At 41.5% G+C, this 17,708-nt stretch overlaps 2 protein-coding genes across 2 annotated transcripts in view; both read right to left on the reverse strand.

Moving 5' to 3' along the window:
* Positions 1 to 4,490, reverse strand: part of trim62.1 (tripartite motif containing 62, tandem duplicate 1) — a gene marked incomplete at both ends in the record, with an annotated part of 28,313 nt that extends 23,823 nt beyond the window's left edge. The window contains one exon of the mRNA XM_083892250.1: positions 4,083 to 4,490. Within this exon, the coding sequence (XP_083748376.1) occupies positions 4,083 to 4,490 (408 nt within the window). The remainder of the gene's footprint in view (positions 1 to 4,082) is intronic.
* Positions 4,491 to 8,029: 3,539 nt separating this feature from the next.
* Positions 8,030 to 16,821, reverse strand: tnfrsf1b (tumor necrosis factor receptor superfamily, member 1B; the record flags this gene model as incomplete). Its single annotated transcript, XM_083892594.1, has 9 exons — positions 8,030 to 8,581; positions 9,936 to 9,994; positions 11,127 to 11,213; positions 11,300 to 11,583; positions 11,676 to 11,769; positions 13,067 to 13,225; positions 13,361 to 13,486; positions 14,770 to 14,875; positions 16,771 to 16,821. 9 exons carry the CDS (start codon positions 16,819 to 16,821, stop codon positions 8,030 to 8,032), a joined length of 1,518 nt encoding a protein of 505 aa, XP_083748720.1.
* Between the last annotated feature and the right edge of the window lie 887 nt (positions 16,822 to 17,708).

Genomic DNA, 17,708 nt, shown 5'->3' on the forward strand with positions numbered 1-17,708 from the left:
AGTAACACTCTTGCCCATCTGGACGCTTTGAGTGACAGGTCTGTGTGGGAGAGACTCAATGCCAAAGTAACCATTTAATTATTCAGCTGCGTGGCTTTTAGTGAACTCTACCGCTGCCTGTTGCTATTCTCTTTTCCTCACTCCATTTACAGCTTCTACAGTCCAAGCAAAAAAAAAAAAAAAGTTAAGTTCCCAATTATGCAGGAATAGCCAGGAGCTGCGTTCTTATACTCCTTTATTTCTTATCTGGTCTTGCACCGCTGTCAAGCTTGAATGCAAAGATGCCCCGAGGACAGAGACAGTAGGAAGTGCGTGTGCATAGCCCTGCAGCACTTTGGTTGCACACAGCCCAATGAACAGCCTCCATCATCACAATTAAAGCACAGTGGCTGCTGTAGCTTCCACGTTGTCCTCTGCAGGAGCCAACGGACAACTTCAGGTCCCAGTGGTCTGTCGATCTCAAATCAGTGTTACAGTGATCCGGCAGACTTCCAAGTGTAGCCTGACTGACGGAAGTGAAGTCTAATCACCATTAATCTATGTTGCCCAACATAAAAGTCTATATTTCCCAGAGTATAAAGCATGTACCTTTACAGGGTGAAGGAATGAGGCTCGACAGATGAGAACCCTGTGAGCCCTCTTTTCCATTTCATTTTCGTTTAATGAATTTGACGTCTTCACAACAGGATTAAAATGAAAAACGGTGCCATTCTAGGACTGATTGTCTGTACAATGTTGTATTAAAAAGGCTTTCTTCCCTCGCGAGTTGGGTTTAAATGCAAACCCCTCCTAAGAAGAACATATTAGTCACTCCCTGAATAGCAGGGAAGCAAGCAATTAGGAGTGACTGTTGTGCCAGATGTGTTTGCATCACCCTGCGATGGGTTGGATGTTGACGCGTTTTTGTTGCTTTCCAGATTTGGCTGCAGGAGCTTCTACAGGAGGAAAAAAAATGATAAACATCAGTAGGAGGTAAAGCTCTCAGCGCAGCGGCAAGACTTATGGCCCGAGGTCAGTGGAGCGACATGCCAGGAGTAAGGAGATTACAGACTGCCACAGAGCAACCGAAAGCTGCACTCATCAGCGGACATCGCCCAGCCAAACGCACCAGCAGCAGCCTATACAATATAAGCTGTGGGGCCAGGTCTAAAAGTAGTGGAAATCAAGTCAAATCTAAGGCTTTGAATGCCGAGCTCTGCTGCAACAATGGTCTAATGGCTGGTCTAAATCTGAACATTTACTGTACATATTTTGACTGGATTCATTAACTGGATGTGTCGTCCTTGTAGCTTTTATTATAAGTGTTGTGCTTTGTGGAGAAAGCCGGGGAACGTCCTGCTCCACTAGTGGGAGATGGGGTGATGGGTGTGTGTGACATCTAATGGTAATGGACTGCAAGTTGCAACAAACAAAGAGCACAGAGCACTACTTTGGTTCCCATATATACAGATACAGCCATTCACTTGCTTTTAAAGCCAAAGCTTTAAAGCGCAGAACATGTCCATGCTAGTTTGTTGATCTGAGCGACTGTAGAAAGACTTAATTTAAGCATGAGCCTTCCCTGAAGTTAATATTTAAGGCTTATTCTAAAAGGCTAAAACTATAGAATTTTATTTTAAAATGATAAGTCACTTATACAACCGTACTTCCGCCAATTAACCCGACTAAACGTTACACACTGTGAAAGAGTCCAAGTGTGAAAGAGTCCAATACAAAGAGGATAAGCTCTGGCTCGCACTCTACTCTGCTAAAAATGCTTATCCCCCCCTCATTTACCAACTTTCCCACCCTGCAGAAACTCTGGAGGTTCAGTTCAAAAGAGGCCACCAAGTTGGCAAATCATGTGCCTCTCTGGTCCAGACATTCACAGCACTGGAGCTGTTGTTGGAGTGCTGCACCACTTAAAGACATCATCATCATGTTGTTTTGGCACTTCAGTTAAGCGTCGCGGGGCCTCATGCTAAAAGTGATTTCGGTGCCAAGAGTGAAGTTGCTGCCTGCACAGATTTGTTCTGATCTGACACACAGCCTTTTTTTTTTCCTATCTGCTCTCTGGAAGGGTAAGGGGGGAAATGATAAGGAAACTAATGTTCACTCGTTGACACACTCCTAAATAAGCGTCCTTTGCAATCGCTAACAAACATGACAGAAAAATAACCTGCTGACATTAGTGCTCGTCTGGTTAAGGACAAGATGTTGCATAACAAACGTGCTGAAATGTGCTGATCTAAAAAGGGCGAGTATGCCAAGCTCATCATGAGACACGGTTGCTTCTGATGGGGCCTCGTTGTACCATTACGCTCTTTTCAGTATCGGACATGTGGGGAAACCTCACAGTTCCTGCCAGAATACAAAATACCGGAGCAGCGTCTTGAAGAGAGCTACAAGCTGGTGTCCAAGAAAAAAAACATCTTGTCTAGGATCTAATTACTCCTGCTCCAAGATTACACAGTTTCGACCTTTCTCAGGCTTTTACCACACAGTCTGATTGAAGGTTAATGAGAGCATCGTTGATATTTAGATTTAATGCAGAACGTAGAAGAATAGTGCCGCTCTATTCACAACGACCTTATATTATTATGTGTAATCTACGGATTTAATTAACTGCATGTGTAGTTTATTCTTTATGATCTTTCTACAAGTACCTCAATAAGTTTTACTCCGACAAGGAAGTAGCATAGCTATCATATTCTGTAAAAACTGTTATAGTGGCTGCATATAGGAATTAACTTAAGTTTGAATTTAAGATTATTGGTAATAAATACAATTTTTTTTCTGATTTTGCAAGCTGAGGCAGACTCAATAAGATTAATCATGTGAGATTTGAGCAATATGACCTAAAATATACAGAACCATAATGGCGAACTGTCCACGGCGTACCCAGCCTATCGCTCTATGTCAGCTGAGATGGGCACAGCACCCCCCGCGACCCTCCGGTGGAGGATAAAGCGGTACATAATGGATGGATGGATGGATGCAGAACCATAAGACTAATTACAACTAATGACAACTTCACTGGGGGGGAGAAATTAATACTGAAGGTATATTAATTCGGATAACATTAAATCTTGAGATGACCGTCACGTATTTAATGCTTTGTCTCCCTCCTTCTCTATTGGACAGACTTCATAAACGAGCTGCAGTTTGCATATAATCCTGCTCCGTCAGAGCAGCGAGCACAGGGTGAGCTTGCAATTGTCAAAGTCACACTTTTAACAGGAGGTCAGTGTAATGAACAGTCGAAGGACGAGGGCGCTAACACTGACGCAGTGTGGGGCGGTCAAACTGCTGTGAGGGGGTAGCTTCTTTTCTCTTCTGTTCTGTTTCCCATCAGAGATCTCACCATGCTGCGTGTCAAGAAAACTCAAAAAAATCAAATGCTTGTGCTTTCTCATAAAACAGACCTGAAACAAACACCAGGTCTGTAACACTAGGCTAGAAATGTATTCTCATTGCACAGCGGTGTAATGAAGGAAGAGGATAAGGAGCTTTCTTTCAATATTATATTGGATTTTGGTTCTGTGGGAATGGAATTAATCCAGACAATGAGAGGATGAGAAAAAAACCCTGGAGCGGCCTTGTTCGTGTAGAAAATGTGATTCAGTGTAAACACATATAAGCCGAAAATAGAAGGGCATTTAATCGATGCGACTGACACAAAGATTTTAAGGACCAATAAGGGATTTCAGACATTTGGCATTTCATTTCAAGACTAATTCAATGAGACAAACCACTTTAAGTCTAAACCTAACCGACTGAAAGTATAGAGGTGTGGGGAGAGCGCTTTACATGCAGCAAATGTTGCATCGTTCAAATGAAAAAAATATATAATCCATCTCCCATTCTGTGTCTGCAAAAGTTGCCATGTTCTCCAGGTCTGGGTTGTTTTACTGTGCTCACGCAGAATTTTTACGAGAATACTCAAACTGTTCCAGTGGAGCTGCTCCCTGGCAGTAAAACAGACTGAATCGACTGTGGGCTGCTTCCAAACTATGAACAAACGCTAATGCTTGAAAGTGAGTTTTATGAAGATGTCAGCCTCGGTCTCGATGTCTACGCGCTACGCGCTACGCGCTACTGACCTGTATCTCCTCGTACGCCTCGTCGATAGTGGTCACTTGGTGCTGCTCATGCAGCGCCGGCTCGTCGCAGAAGAAGCACACCAGGCTTTTGTCGGTGAGGCAGAAGAGCTTGACCTTCTCGTGGTCCTTGCACGGATAGCAGCTCCTTTGAGCGTTGAGGATGGCGTCGAGCGGGAAGGCCGAGTAGCGCTCGACGATGTTGGACAACTTTAGACTCGGGGTGAGCAGAGGGTCGGCAAAGGTCCTCCGGCACTCGGGGCAGTCGCGCGTTCCGTGAGGCTCCTGCCGGCTCCAGTGCTCGGTGATGCACTTCCTGCAGAAGTAGTGCTCGCAGCCAAAGCTGACGGGGTCCTGGTAGATGCTGAGGCAGATGGAACAGAGGAGCTCGTCCTTCAGACAGCAAGCCATTTGCAAAAGCGGAGACCGAGCGGCATCTACGAGGACAACGCTCTGGAGCTTAACGAGTGTACTTTCTTTAATCTTCACTTGAGGGCTTCACTGCCTTGTATGAGTCATCGAACAAGAGCTTCAGAAATCCTGGTAGTTCAGTTTTATTTGATCTGTTGAAAGATGATAAATAACAATATTACTCCATTATATTTAATCACAAAAGCATGTTTTGGTTACACATTAATATTAAATGTGAACCCTATTCACACATAATGTCATAGTGTACTGTCACCTGTACTGAAAGTAGAGCTCTAATCAATAGAACATTTATTGAACAAATAGAGAAAGCATTCAGAGAGTGAAGACCTCCAAACAAGGCCACTCAGTTTCCTACAATGAGATCTGGATTTTTGCAAATCCCACACAGTAACAAGGACAAACATGAGCTACTAACTAGTACACGAGTTCATTCAAAGCCACGCTGACATTTTCTGATGGTATTAATGGAAATGTCATTGAAGAACTCAGCCGGTTGTTTAAAACAGTTAAAAATCATATTAACATTAAATGGCGAAACTCTAAAGAGTTAAACCAGGCTTATATAGAGATACAAAAATCTTATTGAATATTTCTGCGTTTCGAGCTGTAAATCACCAGGATTTGTGATGTTATTTAACGGTATGGAGCTCACGATTATTTTCATCTTGTTATATTGAATAAAAACCCAACAAATATTCAGTTTTAATGATTTTTTGTGTTATATGGAGCAAAGGAAACCAGAAAATATTCACATTTAAGAAGCTGAAAAATCCGAAAACTTGCGTAAATTCCTTGAAAAACACTCACCACAGATGAATCGATTACACTGGGTTACACATTTTTTTTTTGTAAATTGTCTATGACTTTTAAACTGAATTAGGACCATTTTGCACCACTGAATCAAAAAAACTAATCTGTTTTTCTCAATCAGGTCAGGTTTTTATGCTAATTTGATTTTGAAAATTCCGATCTTCTGACTAAGTTGATTACATTCATACATCAGGCTTTTTTTTTTGCAAGATCTTCTCGTCGAAGCCATTTCGTTCACTTGTAATATATATATAAAAAAACAATTAGTCATAAGGTTGCACATGCAAAATCTTCAGAATTTGTTTATTGCAAGAAATATAAAAGAATTTTGCATTATATGACTATTATATGTAAACAAAAACGTTAAAAACAAATATTTAGCTTTTTCAGAAAGTTGACCTGATTGAGCAAAAATACTGAGGTCTTTTAGGTTTCCTTTTCTGAAGCAACTGGCAACCCGTGGTTGCTCGGCAGCTGAGACTCTACTGACTGCAATGATTAGTAGACGGCGGTAGGTGGCGCTACATGCCAAAACATGATTTCAAAACATAAACATGATTAGCGGTCTGCAAAATATTTTTTTAATGCAAATAGGTGGGTTCAGTTTGTTATATGAACATTATTCCTGAGTCTCTGTGACATATAAGGAGGATTTTATGGCCAGTTGCTTTAGATTTATTACATAATGCACCTTCAAACTAAATCACCTAAAAAAAAAACACCTTAAAAATGATTAATCGAGCAATTGTTTCAGCCCTACACTATGCTGACAAAATTGAGAAACAGATTAATCCACAATTAAAATAAGTGACAAACAAAAGGACTACTATATTATCATATCAGAGCATGCACATGCAACAACCACCACCACAAACTAATAACATTGACATTGACTGTAAAATAGATTTAAAAAAAAAAACAATTTAAACAACAATACCAACCCTGTTTGCCTTGCCCCCCCTCAGTCTGTGTATGAAGTGAAAGGTTTGCCACAGTTTGACTGAATGCACCAACCCACAGGCCAACAGGGAAACAAACACCTGCAGCGCTATTATCTCCCTGCTCCTGTCTTTCCTCCCTCCACCGGCGTTAATAACAAGCTTCCCTTTAAATGCCCCCACTGTTAAAGGTTTGGTAGCGGTGTTCCACGAAACTACTCTGCCCCACATACAGCGCTCACATTATGCCTAGAAACTGGCTGGAGTGCAGCCTTGACTGCTGCGACCTGGATTTGTAAACATAACAGAACCCAGGACCACAACACCTTCAACCCATAGCGGGGGGGGACAAGAGAGGGCATACACACAACACAACATATACATACAAACAAAGCGGGTAAAACACTAACTTAACAACCTGCCTGTTGAAAAGCTGGGTTCTGTGGACGTATATGAAAGGTTCGGCTATATTAGTATGACACTTCGCGAGCGAAGAATTTGATAAAAGTGGACAAACAAAACAGAGCATGGACTCACCACACTGCCCGCAGCACCATCGGCGTCTCCAATGCAAAGCCTTTATCAGGAAGGCGAGCAACACACAGCGGCAACAGACCGAACCAACGGCGCTGGACTGTATGGGGGTGTGTGATTATCAAACATAGTCATTAAAACATTAACGTCGCGTGTTAAATATACACGTGTATATTTAAAGTAAGAGTCAGTAGTGAATTTTAGATATTTGACAGTTGAATACATAGCGTTAAAAAAAAAAAAAAAACACTACTCTCGTACCCGCCTAAGAAAAGAGTGGTACAGACTTCCTCGTTTGCCCCGCTGCTGCTGCTACTTAGCTTAGCCGCCTTGATTTCATCGAACGAACGAACGAAAATGAAATAAACGACAACTGCAACTTACCCCCCGTTTGAAAAACTATTGTTAAAATACAGACAGGAAGTGTCTTTAAAATGGACCGTCATTGTTCACTTAAATGTGTATTTATTTATGAGAACAACGAGATGGAGGTTGTGTCCACTTTTAACCAGCAGATGGCAGCAGCGCCCGCAGAAAACACACCTGAGACGGGTGTATGACATGGTAGGTGTCTATTTACCAATACATTATTGTTCTTTACATACATTAAGTGTACAATAAATAATAATACATTTACGTTAACCGCTTTACCATAATGAATACATTATTTATGGCATTTAATCTCTTATCCACTACATTTCAAATAGTTATATAATACATTTTTGCTGGCAATTGCAGGTGATTTGTACTTGGATAGTCTTGTGAACAGAATTATAAAAAAATCCAATAATAAAAATCTTACATCATACATCACAACATGAGGGATTAGTTAACAACGAAGACCGTCCACATGAAATTGCTTCAAATTCAGCAATGCATCATTAGTGTTTGAAAAAACCCCCAAAAAAACAGTTGTAATTTAAAATGATAGCAATTAATAGTTTTGATAGTAACTGCATTTTGATACCAATACACATGCACTTTTTAGATTGTAATGTAAGAGATCTGTAACAGATTATTCTGTATGTTTGTGCCACCACACCTCATAAAACACCCCTCAAAAACGTAGAAAATATTGACTGCAACAGTGACATCTTTAAAACTATTTGTACTCGCACTAATGAAGAAGCAATATTTACACAGTGATTTACAATATTCAATATATACATATATACATATACACAGTGTCTTGTTCTGATATAAACACTCCAACCTACCGACACCCAAATGCCACTTTCACGCAGGCGACTCTTCACACACTGTACTGTCCTGCACCGACATTAACGCCTGTTTGCCGTCCTCTTGCTGTGGGATGCTGAAGGACTCCTCCTCCTCTCCAAAGGGGAGGTCAACGCAGTCCGGTTCCGTCGACTTTGCGGGTACGACGGCAGGCGTGCCGCACGAGCCGTTCCCTATGTGGAAAGTGATGTTGACGTTGACCTGAGGACTGGTGGTCACCGGGCTGATGATCTGTGGGCTTGTGGGCTGAGAGGACGACTGAGACGAGGACGGAGGCAGGGACTGAGAGGGGACACTGGCCTGAGGTGAGACGGACTCTGTGTTGGATATTAAAGTCAAGGGCCTGGACAGAGCACAGTGTGAATTGTCAAAGGCTGCGGTGGATTGCAAAGGGCCGATCTCCTCCTGGCTGCTGCAGTCGTTTGTTCGCGTAAAAGTTTCCACAGAGTGATTGTAGTCGCCGCAGGTTCCCACTTTCTCCAGCAGACACTGTTGTTCCACGGTGAATGAAGTCAGCCGAGTTTCCCCCAAATAATCCTGGCTGATCTGCTGTAGGAATAAAAGTGGAGATCAGTTTGTGTTTATTTATTTTTTTAATGGCCACAATTGTGGTACATAATTGCTGCCTAGTGGGATCCATAACAGTGTATCTACCACTGCTGTCCTGAACTCTACACTCTTAGAAATAAGGGTTCCAAAGGGTCCTTCTACAAGGGCTGAGGTTTTACCTGGAACCATTTGTTTTGCAAGGGTTCTTGGTAACACTAATGGTTCCAGTAAGAACCATTTTGATCCAGAGAACCCTTTAAAACCCCTTTCCCCGAATAAATAGTTTTAAAAGGGTTCTTGGTAACACTAAAGGTTCCAGGTGGAGCCTTTATAAAAGGTTCTACCTGGAACCAAAAAAGGGTCTCCTATGAGGACAAGCCGAAAAACCTTATGGTTCTACTTAGCACTTTTATTACATTGAGTGTACACTCTTAGAAATAAGGGTTCCAAAGGGTCCTTCTACAAGGGCTGAGGTTTTACCTGGAACCATTTGTTTTGCAAGGGTTCTTGGTAACACTAATGGTTCCAGTAAGAACCATTTTAATCCAGAGAACCATTTAAAACCCCTTTCCTGGATAAAGGGGTTTAAAAGGGTTCTTGGTGGAACCCTCCAAAAGGGTTCCAGGTGGATCCTTTATAAAAGGTTTTACCTGGAACCAAAACGGGTTTTCCTATGAGGGAAAGCCGGAGAACCTTATACGGTTCTACTTAGCACTTTTATTTCTAAGAGTGTACTTCACCTATAGAGGATTAAACGATGAATCTTTTGGTCCATAAAATGTCAGAAAACGTTAAAAAAAATTGTTGATCCAAAAAGATTCAGAACGAAATAAAATATTCACATTTAAGAAGCTAAAAAAAAGCTTCAAACGATTAATCAGATTAATCGATTATCAAAATAGTTGACAAATAATTTAGTAATGAATTAATAATCGATTAATTGTTTCAGCTCTATGTATTATATATGCTCATTCACTATATGTGAATATAAAAGGCAAAAATTAGAAATACTTCCCAGTACACTGTAAAAAAAAAAAGCTCAAAATTTCAAGGCAACTTGATGCAATCAATTTCTGAGTTTACAGCCCGACAAAAGATCTCAAGTTTTTTTTTAAAAGTTCCATCAAATAATATTATTTTGTTTTTGTGCCAACTCAAAATTCTAGTTCAACATGAAACTATCCTTGACTGCAGCCTCAACACTGATCACGTGATGCTCTTTAAACATATCTGACAGTGTCAACAAAGCATTTTTTGCGTTAAATTGCACTAGTTTGTGTGTGTTTGTACTGTATAATGAACAGAACATTATAAAATAATACAAACAGTGAATTCAGTCACACGAAACACTTACTTTATCGTCGCTCTCACAGTTTCCGTTTGCATCCAATTTATGACGAAATCGTGCGACATCTGGGCAACGAGAAAGCAGAGGAAACATTGAGTAAGGTCACGAAAATGTGACGCAAACACATTTCCAGATCAACACACTTATAAATAAAGGTGTATTCCAAGTTGTCACCGAAGATAAATGCAATGTAAAAGATACAATCTTTCAAAATAAATGATTTATAAATGCTGCCTTTTTACAGCACGTGTCAAACTCAAGGCCCGGGGCCCAGATGTGGCCCGCCACGTCATTTTATGTGGCCCGCAAGTGATTAATTGGTCTTAAAAATCTGTGTTAAAATAGGTCTATGCTGCTTTAAGGCGTGTGCGTTGACCATAAACTACGTTTCCCAACAATGCACGGCGATTGTGTTACCCGCAAATGAATGTGACGGCACCGCCACTAGATTGCAGTGTATCGTTGTATATGCATTTAGTTACTTTTATTCTGTATGACAGTTACATCTGGCCCTTTGAGGGTAAAGCCCAATTTATACTCCTGCGTAAAGTGCTCTGCGTAGGCTACGCAGAGTCCTCTGCGTCGACGCAGAACCCGTTGTAGAGTCTCTGCGTCGTCTCCGGCTGCACGGAATATTTTTTAAGTGTCCGTCACTCCGTCAAGGGACAACGGAGACGGCAAGAGCTGCGATTGGTCCTCAGGACAGGCCGAGCTAAGCTGCTCTTTGCCGGCTCACAGTGAGCAGCGAGCGTCCACAGAGGGCGGAGCTGATCCCCGCCGATAACGCCGCTGCCAAACTATAAATACGTCATATCTTAACACACACAGCACATGTTTAGACTCTAAATGGCCAATTCCTCGCCTCAAATTCTCTTAAAACTGCGTTCCGGGACACAGAAAAGTGAGAAACGGCCGCTGTTTCAACAACAACAGTCTTTCTCCCTCGGACGCCATTGCTCACTGTAGCCAAAAGCACAACAACCTTGCGCAGCGACCCCTACTGATCGGGCGGGAAATTGCAGCGCCTATCCGTCACCACGACGCAGAAGTATAAAGGCTCGAGTGGTCTACGTGGTGACGCAGACGGATAACGCATTACGCAGTCGGAGAAGCATAATGTGGCCTTAACCGTTATGCTGATGTGGCCCTCAGTGAAAATGATTTTTGACGCCCCTGTTTTACAGGGTATATCGTTACCTTTCTTCCAGACTGGCTTACAGAGCAACACCAGGACGACAGCGATGAAAAGCACTATGAATCCGACGATCCCAGCGATCACTGCAACTAAACACAAGAGAAATGTGTAAATACTCTCTTTTTCCTCAGGATAACATATCTAAAAAAAATAAGGGATTTTTTAATCACCATACCCAAGTTAATGCCAGACTCTGTGGACGGTGGGAGACTTTTCACTGTCTGGTTGAACACTTCCTCTGAAACAGATGTCCAGGCAGACAGTGTGGACTCTGCCAGAGTTAAGACTTTGCTCTTTATTGTACTCGCAGTGGAGAACACAGTCTCGACGCGATGATAACCTGCCGTTTGCAGCGTCGACGTAACGGCCACCGCCGCCGCCGCCACCGTCACCGCCGTGTTTCCGCACACCGCGTCTGAGGTAGCGCTGCCGTTTCGTACCGCAGCCATCCCGTAACACCTGGGGAAACACAACAAAAGAAACGGGGTCAACGGTTGGAGCTTCTCACGGCGTGATATGCAGCATCAACGTGCGACCTCGACTTCACCCACTTTGCGTGCGGCCGACAGGGGTCGGTGTAGGAGAGCGTGTCGGAGAACGTTCCATCAGGGCAGCGTTTACACTTCACGTCTGAATTTGCCGTCCCTGGGAACAACACAACAAATAGCATTTCGCCATCAAATATCACATCTCATTCTTTTCTCAGACTGTACATAATAATACATAAATAACATATGATCACATCACATTTCATATATATATACTTTATGATACACACTCGAACAACTGGCCATAAAATCTTCCTAATATGTCACAGAGACTCAGGAATAATGTTCATATAACAAACTGAAATCACAAACAACAACAGTACAGCCAAAATATTTGCATTAAAAAAAATATTTTGCAGACCGCAAATCATGTTTATGTTTTGAAATCATGTTTTGGCGTCATGTGGCGCAACCTACCGCCGTCTACCAATCATTGCAGTCAGTAGATTCTCAGCTACCGAGCAACCACGGGTTGCCAGTTACGTCAGAAAACGAAACCCTAAAAGACCTCGGTATTTTGAATTTGAATGTAGTAACCGTTTTTGGCCACATTCTTACATATGGCACCTTTAACCCTTTAAAACCGAGTGAAAAGTGTTTTCATTGCTGTAATTATGCGCTGTTTTGTGCCATCGGAAAAATCCCAACGCTTTCTGAAAGCCCGAGAAGTTGCACGCCAAAGCCAACATGCTGTGTTTTTTTTACTAATTACACTCGCGCCGTTTCAGAAAGCCGAAGAATCATCATCTACAGAACGCCTGGACATAGTTTCCATTTTTTTTTCGCCTGTTTTTGCACATTGAAAGACAAAGAAACTGAAAAAATGGGATTGTAAATATGCTTTATACTGTTCAGATTTCAAATTTAACGCGCAAAATCTCTTGTTCGTGTACAATGTGCCAAAAGCACTTAGTTACAGGACATTCTCTGGTCTTTTATGGTTAAAATAAGGGGAAAAAAAAAGACATTGGACATTTTGAGGATTTGGTGTTAATTGGATTACTAAAAACATGATATGCTTTTATACAGGATGTGAACAGAACACGACCCTCACCATATGAAGTAGGGACGAGAATCGATCAGTATCGGTATCTGTATCGGTCCGATATTGAATCCAAAATCCAAAAATCCTACAAATCACATGCTTCATTCTGCACAGACTGTACATTTTAAAAAAAAAATAAAAATAAGCAAAATCATTTTAGCCGAGTCATGTTTGGGCCGTTCATTTCAACGATATGTGTGACACTCGGCATCGATATCGGTATCGATACTCCAGTTTGTGATATGGGTATGGGACGCAAAAAAAAAGGGGTATCGTTTTCAACGTTTCGTCCTTAAAATAACATGCACTGCATAGCAAAACGCATACACACGAAAGCTGGTACTGTTACCTGACACAGACGCTCCATAACCAGCACTGCATGGGCTGTACCTTTGACACGCTGTGCAGTGTGGGTCATCGAATCCCATAATGCAAAACATGCCAGACTGGCAGACACAACCGGACCTGGTGGTAGAGGAGCAGTTCTGGACATACTCCAGACCTTTCTCTGGTTACGGACGACACAGACAGACAGACAGACAGACAGACAGACAGACAGACAGACAGACAGACAGACAGACAGACGTGCGTTAGGACATTCACACACGACGCGTAAATGCGCGTCTATAATGCAGCGACTCACTTGTTTTGCACTTGACGCAGGAGAAGCAGTTGCGAGCGTAGTTCCAGCTCTCCATGTACTGGCCTTGTTCACACGCTTTGCACACACTGTCTGTGTTTGGAGAGCACTCCTGTATCAGATGCTGTCCTGGAAAAATAAAAAAAAATGTTAAGTCTTTTTTTTTTTCGTCCCTGATCTCAAAACAGCCTCAGTTCACGAACATTTCCATTCCATTTTTTATTGTACTCCACAGCACCATTTAGTCTGTTTCACCCCCCCCCCCACTGCCTATAACAGTGTTGTTCATCACAGTGCAAAGCAAAAATGAAGGTATATACTTAATATCGGTGACTTACAGTAGCATTTTTGGTGCACAATAATGCTGCTATTATTAATTTAAAGCATCTTTTTTTTTTTTTTTTAAATGTGGCTACTTGAGAGCTGTGAGATACACGTTATGCAGCTCAAATGTATTCAGGTAAACAGCCACTGTGAAATTGAATTATCTTATCCATTTATCTTTTAGGTTTCATAAGCCACTGAAGGAAGGGCGGGCGTGGTTGGACAGCTCCAACTGAAAATCCACATAACCACACTACACTAACGTTGATTAATGTGTCTGTGTTCCTGCTGCTGCTGCTGCTGCACCACACATTACCCCAGCTTGTGCTTGATATGTCACATAAATCACGACCGTTCATTTAATCTAAATCACTTTTACATGAAATGTGAAACTTATGCACTCCCCGTTCAAAAGTGTTGGGGTCACCTATGCGATTTTTTTGTGTGCGTTTTCTGTTAAAAGTCGCACTTTTATTCATCAAAAGAGTTGCGTAATGAATATAAAATATAGTCGAGACATTGACACGATGAGAAATAATGATTTAAAGAAGCAGCAAAACTGTTCAGCTGTGTTCAACATCATCGCACAAGGGTTTTCGAGGTTCGTCCAATAGCCTTCTAACGCGATTAGCAAACACAATGTACCATAAGAACACTGGAAATGGGCCTCTATACACCTTTACCTCATTAGCAATGTATAGAGTGTATTTCTGATTCATTTAATGTTATATTCATTGAAAAAAAAAAGTGCTTTTCCTTCAAAAATTAGGACATTTCTAAGTGAGCCCAAACTTTTGAACGGTAGTGTGTATGTATAATATTTTGACCTATACAATCAAGAGTGCACACAGTCATTTAACCTTCTTCACGTATTGTTTGTTGTCTCGGTGTCAAGGACAGACGCCCAATGTTGTTTCACAGCTTCTGTCTACAGCAACACTGTTTCAATACCCGTGACCACGAATTACTTTCATTTTTGATCGCTCTGGTCTTTCAGTTCAGTGCGGCGCGCGACTGTGAGAGAAAATGAAACTTGTGACAATTGTGGTCCTCGCTGTGTTTATGTGGCATTGCGCGACGGTGCTTACCGGGGGGGCATTTCTTGCAGCACAGGTTGGAGTCATCGACTCTGTACTCTCTCGCCGGGTTGCGACATTTTCCGTCCGAGGCCGCCTCATAGGGCTGAGAGCACACCTACAGACAGAGAGTGGTACTTTTATTACTCGTTAGATCAACATAGAAAGTCCTTTCCCATAACCCACTGACACACACACACACACATTTAACTACTTGGGTTGAGTCATTTTGAAATGTACACAATGTCATGTCTGTACAGTACCATTGAAAAGTTTTGGGGTCACTTTCATCACTTTTTTTTCAATCAACATAACATTAACTGAATCAGAAATACATTCTATATATTGTTAATGTGGTAAACGAGTATTCTAGCTGCACAAATGTACATAGAGGCCCATTTCCAGTGTTCTAATGTAACATTGTGTTTGCTAATGGCGTTAGAAGACTATTGGATGATTAGAAAACCCTTGAAAACCCTTGTGCAATGATGTTAGCACAGCTGAAAACAGTTTTGCTGGTTCTTTGACAAAAAGGGCAAAATGATTATTTGGAATAAAAAACATTATTTCTAATCTTGTCAATGTCTTGACTATATTTTCTATTCATTTTGCAACTCTTTTGATGAATAAAAGTGTGACTTTTAATTGAAAACACTTAAAAAGAATGGTACTCTTACAAATAAGGGTTCCAAAAGGGTCCTTCTACAAGGGCTGAGGTTCTACCTGGAACCATTTGCTTCTGAAAAACTCTTTCCCAAAGAAAGGGTTCTTGGTAACACTAATGGTTCCAGTGAGAACCATTTTGAACCCTTTGAAATCCCTTTCCCCTGAATAAAGGGTTTTAAAAGGGTTCTTGGTGGAACCCTCCAAAGGGGTTCCAGGTGGAACCTTGATAAAAAGGTTCTACCTGGAGCCAAAAAGGGTTCTCCTTTGAGGACAAGCCGAAGAACCTTATATGGTTCAACTTAGCACTTTTAGAGTTAGCAGATAAAACATCCAATATGACTGTAAGTGTTTCTGGGCATACCTGACTAATTCACTAGACGGCGGTCAAACAAACAGCCACTGTTCTGCAAGACCCCCCCCCCCCACTACCTGAGGGCCCCTCTGATATGTCTAAGCCCTGGACAGTGCACACCTGCGTCCTTGCAGCTCTTTACAGAATATTCTCATGAATGTTCTCAGGTTCACGACCGTCGCCGTTCACACACCTTCTTCAAAACTGTCTCACCGCAGATATACCGCCCCCCCCCCCACCCCCCCATCCCCCATTTAGCGCCAATGACAAGCAAAAGCAAGAAAATGCTGACAGCGGCAGTGTATTTCTCGTATTACAGGAAGTGGAGGCGGTAACCCAGAAGCCCTTTCTACAGTGCTTCCACTGTGCCGGTGTGACCACCGATAACGCCGGAAGCGAAGACTTGACAGCTCACCTAGAAGTGCGTTCTAAAAAACTAGTGCAGACTGACAGACAACAGCAACAACCACAACAACAACAACAACAACAAAAACACATTTACAGTAAGAATACACAGTAATAGTGAAAATGCAATCGAGGAGTAACTGCTGCATCATTTCACAACTGGCTATTAAACTATAAAACATTCACTCTGAAAGTGCACTGGATGTGCAGACAACAGGAGCAAAAAAACATTCAGAAAGTTCCCCCACAAAACCATGACTGTGCATCAAATCCCTGCAGTGTGACTCTCAACTGAACTGTAAACGCTCTGCCACACACACACACACACACACACACACACTGATACTAATACAGACAGGGAATGTCAGGAATGTCTTAAAGCTGCTGAGAAAAGCTTTAGACTCAATAATGACACGTTTGAAAAAAAAAAATATAAATGCATTCACATTCTAGAAACTAAACTAGAATAATAAACTTCACAATCCCGAGGAAACACTTTACAGTAACAATTCAGACTTCTACACAAGTGTACAGCCGACCTAATAAGGACGGACCGACTAAAAGAAATAAAAAAAAAATAAAGAGCCTACCTTTCTCGTCCGGACACTCAGCAGAGCCATGAGTACGACTATGTTCTTCATGGCTTCGTTTAAAGGAAATAATTGACTGGAGAGGATACAGCTACCCAGGGTGTGCGTGTGCGTGTGCGTGTGCCGCGCTGCTCATTTCTTTTCTCTTTTTTTTTTAAGGCGGGCCGACAGTGAGCGAGCAGAAGCCATTTCCTTGACCTGAGTCAAGTGTTTGTAGGAAGGAAATGAGCAGGCGGGCCCTGTATACCTCCTACCGAGTCTGATGTGAATAAGCATTATGAGGTTAGAGAAAGTTTAAACAACTGTGTCAATAACTGATTGTTGGTGGTAGATGGCTGAGAAGTAAATGATGAACTGTGAATATATACAGGATGACAAAGCGATGGATTTACCTTTGTCACAATATAAGATCCATAAAATGGGGATTATAAAGTTTATTACTTGCTTTATTTCTCCCCACATTGTTACTTGCCATTCCACGAATAGCACCAGTTGGATCTATAATATGATTATCAATGTCCTACTGCTAAATAAGTCTTAATAGGGAGCTTCATAAATCAAATAGATCCTATGGTATTCAGTGTTGAGCAAAAAGGGTTGACTGTAAAATAGAAACAAGTCAAAAAACATACTTAACCCTTTAAGGTAACACTTTAAGTCACTATATCTCACTAAAAAATGCATCAAACTGAACTCACTAACACTAAATTAATGTCACGTGTTCTGAATGTTGTACTTTATGAATTATGCAAACCAGGTTTATTATGAACAGACGTCTCAACCGTTTGGTAGAGGCCTGTATCTGAAATAATGTAGGGTCTAATTTAAAAAAAAAGTAAAAAATAAATAGTGATTGTCGTTATTGTTATCATAAGTAAATAAATACAATTCATAAGAAAATAATAAAAAATGCGGAGAAATATTTTTCCTTTGCTTTT

The sequence above is a fragment of the Microchirus variegatus genome (assembly GCF_963457635.1).
Source record: "Microchirus variegatus genome assembly, chromosome: 7".
Classification (NCBI taxonomy): domain Eukaryota; kingdom Metazoa; phylum Chordata; class Actinopteri; order Pleuronectiformes; family Soleidae; genus Microchirus; species Microchirus variegatus.